Source organism: Saccoglossus kowalevskii, chromosome 13 (assembly GCF_978046115.1).
Source record: "Saccoglossus kowalevskii chromosome 13, keSacKowa6.1, whole genome shotgun sequence".
In the NCBI taxonomy this organism is placed as follows: Eukaryota; Metazoa; Hemichordata; class Enteropneusta; family Harrimaniidae; genus Saccoglossus; species Saccoglossus kowalevskii.
This window is the reverse complement of record NC_140653.1, coordinates 19,469,393-19,481,100: the sequence shown is the minus strand read 5'-3', so window position 1 is coordinate 19,481,100 and position 11,708 is coordinate 19,469,393. Positions and strand designations below refer to the sequence as shown.

The following is an 11,708-nucleotide window of genomic DNA, read 5'->3' as shown; positions in this document are numbered from 1 at the left end:
ATAATGAATGTTGCGCCACACTTTCAAGACGAGGTCAACCTCAAAATATGATATTGGAGCTGTTGGTCAACATAGTGATTTTCAACTACTCTAAAAAACAAATTAATAAATGTAAATTGAAAATATGAAAAATAATAGAGAAATGAGAAAAGTAGAAAAAGTCAAAATTAGGATATTATTTTGATCAGAATGGTTCTTTTTCAGGTGTTTATTTTGTTTTAACAAGTAAAATCATCTTCAACATCTACAGTATTAGATGACACAATATTTTTATGATAATATTAATCATTTACTCTATTAATTTTAAATGAAACTTTAATACATGAATAAATCAGGCGACAGTTCCAGACATTGAATGTCGCTGTTGTTTCTCCTGACTTTTTTTCTTTTTTGTAAGTGCAATTTGCAAGTGCTAGTGCTGACACATAATGCATTTTGCCACAGAAGTCATTTCCTGTTTGGGACTACATGACAGGGCTATATGGCCATCTCCCTATCAAATGGCAATTTTAATGCACTATCCTGGCGTCAACAAGGCTCGGTCGAACACAAGCACCTGCAGACCTTAACCAAGGTTCCCCCAAAGTCACATTCGTTAGTGAATGAATCTCGGCCAGTGGAATTGGCCTTCCCATTGAGTCTGTGGCACACTCACCCAGGGTAGGGGGGTCGACCCTTTAATGTTCAGCCTAAGTTCTACCGATCATGAGTATGATGTGTGAATGGTTTAATTTTAATAATTTTAATTATTGTGTAACACATTTTATGGTTTTTGATGACAATGCACATGTATCTTGATACACAGTAAATAATGATGGGAGTAAGCTTGACACAGAAGACAAAGAAGCAGTTATTTGGACTTTAAATTTTATTCAAACACCAAATCCTGTTCATACAACCATTTGTACATAGCTAGTAAGGATAAATATAGTTTCTTCAACTTGTAACTCACTTTGCTCCAATCTGAAAACGATGAAAGAAAAAAAGATATCAGTGTGTATTTTTTCAAACATTGTGGAAGTAGACATAAAAAATATTATTTTAAATACAATATTTTGAGACACAAAATGTATAAATCTGAAAAGAATAAACCAAATATGCCCGCGTAAACAGACAAAGGACATAAAACTTGTAAATAGGACGTAACATAAATCTATGAATGAGTATGCTGTTTTCACCTGAGAATCACAAATAAAAAATGGTAATGCTCAAGAAATCTATATAGACAAACCCCACTATCAGCAAAATGATTTGGCATGAGACAAAGCAGGGGGGAAGGGTCTATAAAAATAAGTCATAGTAATGTTGCTCAGTCTGCTTTAGAAATGTAAGACTAGGTTTTTTCTTTTTATCACCACACATTAGTAATTCTAAACCAGAAAAAATCACCAAACATATTTTAAAAATTCAGTTACAAGTTTCCTGTTTGGCAGAATCTTTAAGCATTGGAGTCAGGCAGCCAATCAGCAAGAGTCTTACAAAAGAACAGCTGGAAGACGAGGAATAAGTACAGAAACATAAAGCCTAATTGCTTTGACATCAGACCAATCATACTTACTTATTGACATTGTGTTTGAGTTTGTTGAGTTGTGCTCTTTCAGGTGGAGTTATCATTTCTTCAAGTTCCGCTGTTTGTTCAGGATTACCATCATTGTTTCTTAAAGATGCAGCCACTACTGCCTCTATCCTCTGTGACCTCTCAAGCAGCCTCCTGAGAGGAACAAATAAATGAAATAATGCATCAGTATAGCTAGAGTTGTCATGCTAATAACTTATCTAAAAATATGCCATTTTTCTGTTGTTGTCATTCATTTTTGTGGGTTTTTACTTAGTTATTGATTCTAGAAATCTACATATATGCAAACTATTAAGTTCCAGTAGTGGCTTGATCAATCTTAAACAAAATGCAATCTAGTCCTGGATTTGCCATTTCATCTGAATTAAAACACACACTCAAACAACAAGCAAAGTTTTAAAGCGACAATATCTGTGATTTCAAACATTTTTTGTTCAAATATAACCACATAAATATTACTTTTGACACAACAGCATGGATAATGTGACCCTACACAAAAGAAATGTCACATAAAATGTGACGTGGTAGCTAAGAGTTGAGTAGTCTTTGAAAATTATAATGAACAACGCCTACTATTATGAGAAACAATGCTCAGCCTCTCAAGATTGCAATGTATTCTGACATTTCGTCTAGGGCTTCTGGTTGGTTGTCTTCTTTACCATAGTCTCTGAGGTTCACTTGACAAAACTGTATTTCAATATATGCCGCCGTTTGGAGATACGGGCACAACACCCGGCCATTTTTTCCCCCACTTCCAATTGATTTAATGTACAAAGTTGGTCTACAGCATATTTGATTCGCCTTCAGTGCCACATTTCAAAGTGGCACTAATGACACAGAAAATTAGAGAGAAAAAAAACGATAGCTATTTACAGCTATTGTCGCATTAATACAGAGCTTAATTTCTTAAAGAAAAAACAAAGTATGGAATATCATTCCTGAAATACAGAAGACAACAAAAAGGAAACTGCTAACAAATGAAAAACGTAATAAAGCTATATTTTTTAAGATGGCATAATGTAATTTCACAAATACCACAAAAATACCTGTTTTCATATGTGTCATGTTCTCGTCTGGCTATTAAATTAGCGTTGGTTTTGTAACACCTCTCAAGCAGCATTCGACAAACTTGGTTCAAGTTCACAGAAAATAAATAAAAGGTCCTAGATGGTGCATGGTCAGGGGTTCTGGGGATTTCTTGTACGGATACAAAGTGTTCAGAAAACATTTGGTATAGAAGTTCCTTGGCCTCTTTAGCTGGAATCATTGCAAACTCTTCAACCTGAAAAATACTGTTTATTTTACGAAATATACTGCATAAAATTGGTATTAAGGTATGCCACCGGTGTGTTTTCTACGCTGATATGACACGCCACAGATGCAACAGAAAATCATATGTTGATATAGTGATCTTGAACAAAAATAATTTGATGAAATTAAATTCACATTTTAAAAAAAGTGTAAATACAAACAAATTCTGGGGCCACAACAATTTTGTTTGTGCTTCAGGTCATCTACACAGACAATTTTCTTTTTTCTTGAAGGCGAACCTCCAAGCTTCAACAATTAAGCAGCCATAACTTGATTTTAGGTGCACTATATCACCATTTGTGGGTTAATTATTACAATATATAAATATAATTGATATAATTATAATTCTAGTAATGTAGGTTCTGAAATGTTTCTTACCTGTTTTTGTTCAAGGTGCTGCTTCAGGAGTAACAACCTGAATATTCTGTAACATTTTGAACCAAACCTTTCCTGTACAACTGACTCTATATGGGCTATACACAGTGATTTTATAGCTTTGTAAATATCTGAAGACAGTTTTAAAGAATAGTACTCAACACTGTCAACCACCTTATAAGACTTAATGGTAATCTCATTTATGAGTCTGATCGAAGGACATCAATTAAAAGTCAGAACACCTATATTTATATACACTTTCTTGGGAGTTGTATTTCCTGTTACATTGCTTGCAATTGACATACATGAGGATTTAACAAGTCTGACATGTATAATGTATATTTCTATTTTAATATAATATTTTATTATGTGCACTTAGTAGCTAAAAACCATACTAATATAAAGGATACTGATGACATATATCCCACCACCGCTCTCACCAGTTTTATTGATGAAGTCAATCTGAAAACAATCAAAAGACAAAATTAGTAAAAAGTGATATATAAAACAAGATCCGACGAATCCAGCAATACGCATATTTGTATGAAAATACTGCTTCCCAATAAGTGCAAGAATTTCAGATGCTTTTCCATAAAAACTATGCACTTCCAGTAATTTATGGAATGTGTCAATGTCAGCTAGGTCTTGAAAAGATATGATCACTTGTGATATAACATGACATTTTCTTGTTGTCTGTGAATAACCTCCAATTTTTAGTGCTTGTAAAATTTCCATATTTCTTACTAGGCTCAGAAATCTCATAAATATGTACATGTGATATATATGATCACTGAACACAATATGAACCACATTATAAATATACGAGTAAAAAGTAATTTGAGAAAAATAACCTGGTCATCAGCAAGAAGTTTTAGGTACTGGTCTAATGTGGGTCTTGGGATGTTAAGTTCTCTTGATAACGCGTGAAATATTTCATGGCTGGACATTGGTTTGGTCAGTGTTGCCTTGGGATCTGTGGTCAATTCACTCATACGTAACATTGTTCGTACAATCTCTGCTCCAATCTAAAATGAACAACAATGTACATGTAAATGACATAGTACAGTAAATAATTTCAACACTAGGAATTTAACTTTTTAACCTTTTCAACACCAGTTTCCTCTTTTCATCACAAAATTCACAAATGTCGTCCCAGTTTTAGACTGCACTTTCCTTCAGAAGATTGGGACAAGAATAGCCAATTTTTTTTAGTAAAAACTGAAAATTTATGCAAATTATGGTTCATTTAGAGAAATATTGAAGAATAAAAGAAATCAAAGAAAGCTTAGAAAGAACTCCTGTGTGCTGGGACTATTGGAGACACATTAAAATTAATTCAAAATTTAAGATTTGCTTTCCAAACGAAAAGCTTGGCAACTAATTTTTGTCTGCTATTTGAGATGCATAACATGGAAAAAATGTGATTCACATTATCAAAATTTATAATACATACAGAAAATAAATTTGATTTTTCATCCATGGTTTTTAGTCTAATTTATTCCAGAGCACCTCTGCGATGAATTCAATTTAAATCTGACTTTTTTAGATATCAGAAATGGGCTAATAATAGATAATCAATATGCATGTTTATCAACATTAAACATTAAATCATGTCTGTGGATTACCTCAATGAACCAAATGAATTATTATACAAATTATTAAAAGCAATTATTATGCATAGATTTAGGTCTGTATATTGTTTCAGGATGCACATGTACAAAGTTTCTTTATAATGTGATGATTAATTCTAACTAAATTAGTGGAAAACTGAAAAGTAAATTATTATGCAAATTAGATAATTATTATAGATGTATATACCCCTAAAACTATTTTGAACATCACATTGTGTTAGAGTACATATGTACCAAGATTCACTGAATTAAGATAAGTACTGTCACAGACCATCTGTATACGAAGTTTCATTGAAATGTGATTAGAACCAAAAATTATAATTTACTATGCAAATTTGGTAATTAATATGATCTGATTTTAATTCAAAACTGTGCATTGTTCTGTTCAATGTTCAATGTACCAAGTTTCATTGAAATGGGATAATTACCGGTAGTACTTGCGATATCAGTGTAAAAGCCAAAAATTAACAAATTATGCAAATTAGTTGATTAATATGCACACATGTTTACTTTAAATTAATCAGGTTTTTGGATTGTTCTAGAGCATCTATGTACCAAGTTTCATTGAAAAGTAATGGTATTTGAAATATTAAAAGCTGAAAATTGATTAATTATGCAAATTAGGTAATTAATATTTCACATATCTGCTAGACTGGCACAGTCTGGGCGATTTATTTCTTTTTAAATTTAAAATTAAATTTGACCTTTAAACTATATCTAGTTAACCTTTGTACCTAAAGGCTTCACTTTCCTTCAAGTTTCTCGATCGTCAATCATAACAAATGAATTACTATTTATAACGTTCCATACAAATTATTCTAATGGAGAGAAGTAGCCTGTGTGTAGCTTTATCTCGCTTGGGTTACAGTGAGGCGCGATCTGCACAGAAGACAAAAATTTATTGTTTTACTGACAGCCACAACGTTTTCGTTGCTCTTCCGACCGGAAGCGGCAAATCGATTGCATTTGAAGTTGCTCAATTCTGTTTAGATAAACATCAGTTTGGCACTGTCGAATCAGATAACTTGAAAACCATAGTAATTGTCATCTCTCCTTTGCATTATGTTGCGTTGATGCAAGAACAAGTATCAAAGCTGCAGAAACTTGGACTGAAGGCATGTTATTTTTATGTGAAAACGAACACTATACCAAACGACGTTCAGCGAGGTAATTTCAACTGGGTATTCAGCAGTCCGGAAACCATTCTAGCTCACAGAAAACTGTTACTCTTCAAAGAATACAATGTTTACCTCATTATGCAGCGCTCACGCCCCCACTCCTTTTCTGTATCTGTTCAGTGATGTCACTGCATATCATGAATCAATAATAGTAGCAGATTAGCTGCAAATAAGACCAGTCTGTGGTGGTATCGTGTTCACCCCACCTTTTGCAAAACTATTTTTTCCATTTTTTTTTTTAAAATCACCACAGCTGGGCCAATCTACATATCTACCTGTACAGCGTCCTATGTATCTATGCAAGTTTCAATGAAATGTGATGACTAGTACCTGAGATATCAGTGGAAAAGCCGAAAATTATTAAACTAATCATTATGCAAATTAGGTTAATTATATGCGTAAATTTTTACCCAAAACTAATCACATCCGTGCATTAGTCCAGATCGTATGTACCATGTTTCATCAAAATCTAATGAATGGCTCTTTAGATATCAGTGAAACAGTCAAAGAACAGCTAAAAATTAGCTAATTAAATCAGGTAATTAATATGCATGGATTTCAACCAAAACCTAATTAAATCTGCGCATTAACCCAGAGCATTTTTCTCCAAGTTTCATTACAAACCAACATACAGTTCTTGAGATATCAGTGGAACGGACAGACAGACACACACACACACACACACACACATACATACATACATACAGACAGGGTAACTGCAAAGACTCCCATTGAGTGCTTCGCACACGGGAGTAAAAAAGTGCAGAATAATTTGGGTGAGAAAGTCAGGTGGCAAAAAGGTTAAACAGCAAAGTCAACTTTTGCAACCAATCATAGGCTCTGAATCAGTGTAAGTTTCAATTATGCTGCAATAATCTGCTAGTCTGTGCAATATGTTATGGTTCTTTACATGCACTGAGAACAGAAACAGCACACATACGGGACTGATTTTATGACTCCTTCAACTTGATTCCATATTCCTAACACTGAATGCTGTGAGCATGACAAGTAGGCAGTATGTACATATCTTTTTTCACTATTGATTGGGCAGTCAACCATGGATTTCAAACCTACAATCTCCCTGATACTGGACGGCACGCTAATATTGTGACACATCAGATTGATTTTTTTTCTAATAATATCACCTCTACTTACTTTATCTACTCTTCTCGACACTGCATCAATGATAGCCTGATCTCTGAGATGCTGATGGAATCTATCAAAATTAGTATGCCAATAAACACCATCATCTGGAAAACTCTGCAAAAAGTAGACTGAATTTAAAATATTAGAAGATGCAAGCTTTATAAAAGAAATTATGTATGCACACCCAGACAAGTTTGTAGCAACTTTAAATGAATTTAGTACCAATAACAGTACAGCAAGCATGTATGAATACATATTCATTACAATTAGATACAAAGTGAAATCTGTAATTGGTATTCCCATATCCCAGTATAGGGTCTACAAGTGTGAATAACTCTACAATATACATGTACCTCACTTGGATCTTCAGATGCAGTGGAATCAGTTCTTATTCTTTTTGTTCCCCTATCTTCATCTTCTGATCTTCTTCTTTTTCGGGATATACAACCTGAACACAATTTGAACACAGGTAAAAACTCACACAAGTAGTGATCACTTAAACTGACTTTCATGCTAATTAGAAACGGACATTTGATGGAGACTTTAACGACTTTACTTTACCTTCAATTTTCATTGCTTCAGGTATTTTGTATAAATCTTCTTCCTCAATTGCTGTTTCTGACTCTGTAACTGTTGAATCGATGTCTGATGGTGGATTCACTACTCTTTGGAGAAAATGGGTGCTCACCAAATCAATAAATTTATCCCGCACAAAACTTTCCTCTACCGTTCTATCTGTGAGAATAGTAGACAAAACATTTGAAATAATAGTTGCATATTATGACCAGCTTGTAGCATAGAATACCAGTTTACATCAATCTATATTGAATAAATACTTAACTTAGCCTTGAAAATTAACAAGTCACTGACATGACACAGCCCGCTGAAACTAGTCAGCCGTTTTTAATCAGAACCTGACTGATGTACAACTGATTTGTAAAGTTTAATTTGAGCAGGTTCAGTATAGGTAGAATTCTTGATGCATTTTGAGCTTTATTGACACCATTGAATCACAAACAAATGCTTGAGTATTTAAATGCTTAATCACCTTCTAACGCTTCATTCAATCTTTCTGTCACTTTGCGCACCACTTTACTCATCAATAATTGACCATTCTGTAAGATCTCTTCTACGATCAGTTCTCCTGCATCTCCATAAAGTGTTTTGACAGAATATATATACCTGAAAACAAAAATAGTTTAAAATCAATATTGAAAACACAGTCCAGTTGTTTTTCGGACAATCAGATATTTGAACTTGTGTACGCACACTTAAAAAAATAACAAAAGGGATATGTTTCATAAAATACAAACTTTGTTTCCAATAGGTATTTTCTTGTTGTCAACAGATTCAATGGATGGAAAAGAACCAGAAATTATCAGAAAAAACTAAATAATTGAATGAAATGTGCGTTGTTTGATTGATTGACAAGAGTACTATTTCTGATAGGAGAAACCAAAAGTATTATATCAAGAACGGTCAGTCACAGCGAGTCATTCAATGAGGGCGTACTACGTTTTTTTTACGTTATTTTAACCTAGATGCATCAAGTTTTTTCAAACCTGTGAGTACTTTGATTGTCTTTCAAAGGATTGAAATTTCCAAACTTAAATTCGATGAGTAGGCATGTACATAAGATGTTACTGGCTAGAATGGATTATGCATATGATTTACATAAAATGATACGCATTATACATTAAGTCTTCTATCCAAATAGTTCGGTGTTCTTAGGAATAGGAGTAAGTGACTAGCGCGAATACATGTGCAGTATAAGGACTTATGCCAGCACTAGTTCTGCAGAGTTACATACCTTGGATACCTTGACAATAGCAATACAGTTTTCACACTAACTTGGTAATATATTATACCACGTTTGGTAGACGTGAACTTTGCCATATTGTGCGTTATAAGAACACACAATGCTTTGCGTACCTGAAAGACAGGATGTTCAGAGATTAATGCTTTGCATACCTGAAAGACAGGATGTTCAGAGATTAATGTTTTGCGTACCTGAAAGACAGGATGTTCAGAGATCAATTAACCTTTTCATCACAAATTCACATAATTTTGTTTATAACCTGCACTTTCCTTCAGAAGATTGGGACATAAATAGCCGAATGTTTGAACTACAAACTCTGCAGTCTGCTGGCTCCAAAATTATGATTCATTTCGAGAAATATAAGAATATACAAAAAAAAAAAAAAAATATTGGGCTAGGTCTGATGGTGAAAAGGTTAATAGAATCCCAAACCACAGGAACTTAGGATGAGGTTTCATCTCGTATGTATAAATAATTAAATTCTGTACGATACATTTGAACCTAAATAAAAATGTAGTATCTTCTTTAAGGCAGAAGCCTACTCATAAATAAAAATACCTAAAGTTTACTCAGCAATAAATTGTACTCTAGGGCATTATAAAGACATGACTTAAAAAGTTGGGGGGTCACCACCCAAATTTTCGAGAAAATGATGGTTGTATTATAATGGATAGTGGCCATTTTGTCAGTATCATTACGTTTTTACTATAGGTTCTTATGCAGAGATATTACAATATATGCCATATCTCAAAATGTAGGTTGGTGACATACGTTGAAAAAATTTAAATATTGTGAATAAGAGCATAATGTCAGTCCTGAATTATTAAAAAAATCAGTGTTTTAAAACAGATCAGAAAATGCATTTTTTCTTTAATATTGTGTTCTGTGGAATTGTTCTAAAAATGGGGATTTTTGAGATATATTAAGACAAGTTTCTCAAAATACGTCACTGTAACACACAAAGAAATTCTATTCCACACAGCCATGGGACAATAACTCAATGAATGATTTCACACAATAAATCAATGAATGATTTCACACAATAAATCAATGAATGATTTCACACAATAAATCAATGAATGATTTCACACAATAAATCAATGAACATTGACCAATGTTTCTCAAATATCATGAGAAGGCTTCTACTTTAAAGCATATTCTATTCTATTTATATAGCTGGTACATATGTATAAGTTTTTAAATTTTCTTCTCTGATACATTTTTTTTATAGGGGTGAGGTTTCTAATGATAGCAAAAGTAAGGACTAGAAATTAGAGAGAATTGAATTAACAAATTATCATCTTATGAATAACTCAAATATCTATGCAAAACAATTAATAGAAAAATTCTAATGTTCTTATAAAATGTTTTGATGTACCGGTATTTGAGCATGGTCACTACAATTGATACACCATAAACCTTTGAAAGCAAACACAGAATCATTTTTACATAAGAAAATGTGCACGCACATGTATTAATTAGTGCTGCACAAAATAAAAAAAACATTATTTCATTCTAAAATTCCCATCATTACCCAGAGTTAGTTTATTATGTAGCTACTTCTTGGGTGCTTTAGTGTGTTCTACTTGTTTCTTTAGCATTATAAATGTAATACACTGAAATGGTGGGGAATTGTATATTTCAACAGCTTAGACTGCAAAAATTGTAAAGCTATCTCTGTGTAGCAAAAATAGAAACTGCAAATTCAGGAATGGTTTAATTCTCTGTGTATAATATAAACATATGATTTTCTCAACAAATGTGGTCAGTGACATCTAATTTTGTGAAACTTAATTGATCCCCCTTGATCAAATCTTTGTTAGAACAAATGTGAAGAACCCCCAAAACATGATTTATTTTTCTTATTTTGATTACAGGCCTAATTGTGTTCATTACCAGAATATTCAATAATCTGCATAGCGGTAACCATACTGGAATATCAAATGCTTGTACTGAATTTCTGAATACAGTTAGTATTTATATTGAAAGTATCTTTACACTATCAAAACAACAAATGTTTGCAGAAATTTTAAGTTCAAGAGATGGGTTCATTGCCTGGATCCCCATCTCTTGAACTTAAAATTTCTAAATTTATTACAGCATATTATTTTACTATAAGTAATTTTATTCAGATTTTAGTCTTTTATGTATTTTCTTTTCCTTTGTGTACTTTTGTTTTATTATATTTAATGTCTTTTAAATATATTATTTTGTGTCAAATAAAATATACTATATTATAAATAAATAAATACAGGTGGTGAGCTGTACGTGGAATCGTTATACAATGAAGCTAAATGATTTCACCAAGAGCTAACAATATCGGGACACAGTGTCGTATCCCCCCCCCCCCCACACCACCCACTATTTCGAATGGACCATGGTAAACCCTTGGAAAACCTAGAGAAAGTCACTTACCTGATCTAGTTTTAAGTTCGTATCTAGAGCGATTGCACGCAGTGCTTTCAAGCCATACTTTATCAAGTATGATCCGACCTTTTCCACAATTTCACCGTAGTTCTCACGCAATAATAGCGAAGCTAGTCGTATTTGTATGTTTGACATTTCACTCAAGTGTGTTGCAAAAGTTGCATATATGCGGTCTGCTTCTAATAGCCTCACAACGCCGATAGTGTGTTTAACTCATCCGCGTTTCCGTAAATAGTACTATATCA

The 11,708-nt window shown here is 33.1% G+C and overlaps 1 protein-coding gene across 1 annotated transcript; it reads right to left on the bottom strand.

The window, feature by feature from the left end:
* Positions 1 to 850: 850 nt before the first annotated feature.
* Positions 851 to 11,663, bottom strand: LOC100373490 (DNA-directed RNA polymerase III subunit RPC3-like). The gene is made up of 12 exons (XM_006823711.3): positions 11,452 to 11,663; positions 9,028 to 9,149; positions 8,266 to 8,399; positions 7,779 to 7,952; positions 7,571 to 7,665; positions 7,227 to 7,331; positions 4,114 to 4,287; positions 3,673 to 3,724; positions 3,266 to 3,393; positions 2,623 to 2,858; positions 1,559 to 1,711; positions 851 to 963 (listed from the first exon to the last, which is right to left on the bottom strand). The coding sequence occupies exons 1-12, from the start codon at positions 11,596 to 11,598 to the stop codon at positions 891 to 893; spliced, it is 1,593 nt and encodes a 530-aa protein (XP_006823774.2). The 5' UTR covers positions 11,599 to 11,663; the 3' UTR covers positions 851 to 890.
* Positions 11,664 to 11,708: the final 45 nt, after the last annotated feature.

What these genes read in the sequence shown, in the direction of transcription:
- LOC100373490 (XM_006823711.3), bottom strand. Translation starts at nt 11,598, where the DNA reads ATGTCAAACATACAAATACGACTAGCTTCGCTATTATTGCGTGAGAAC. An exon ending in TGAAGCAATGAAAATTGAAG is followed by an intron (nt 7,666 to 7,778) that starts GTAAAGTAAAGT and finishes AATTGTGTTCAG; the next exon opens with GTTGTATATCCCGAAAAAGA. An exon ending in CATGACACATATGAAAACAG is followed by an intron (nt 1,712 to 2,622) that starts GTATTTTTGTGG and finishes TGTTCCTCTCAG; the next exon opens with GAGGCTGCTTGAGAGGTCAC.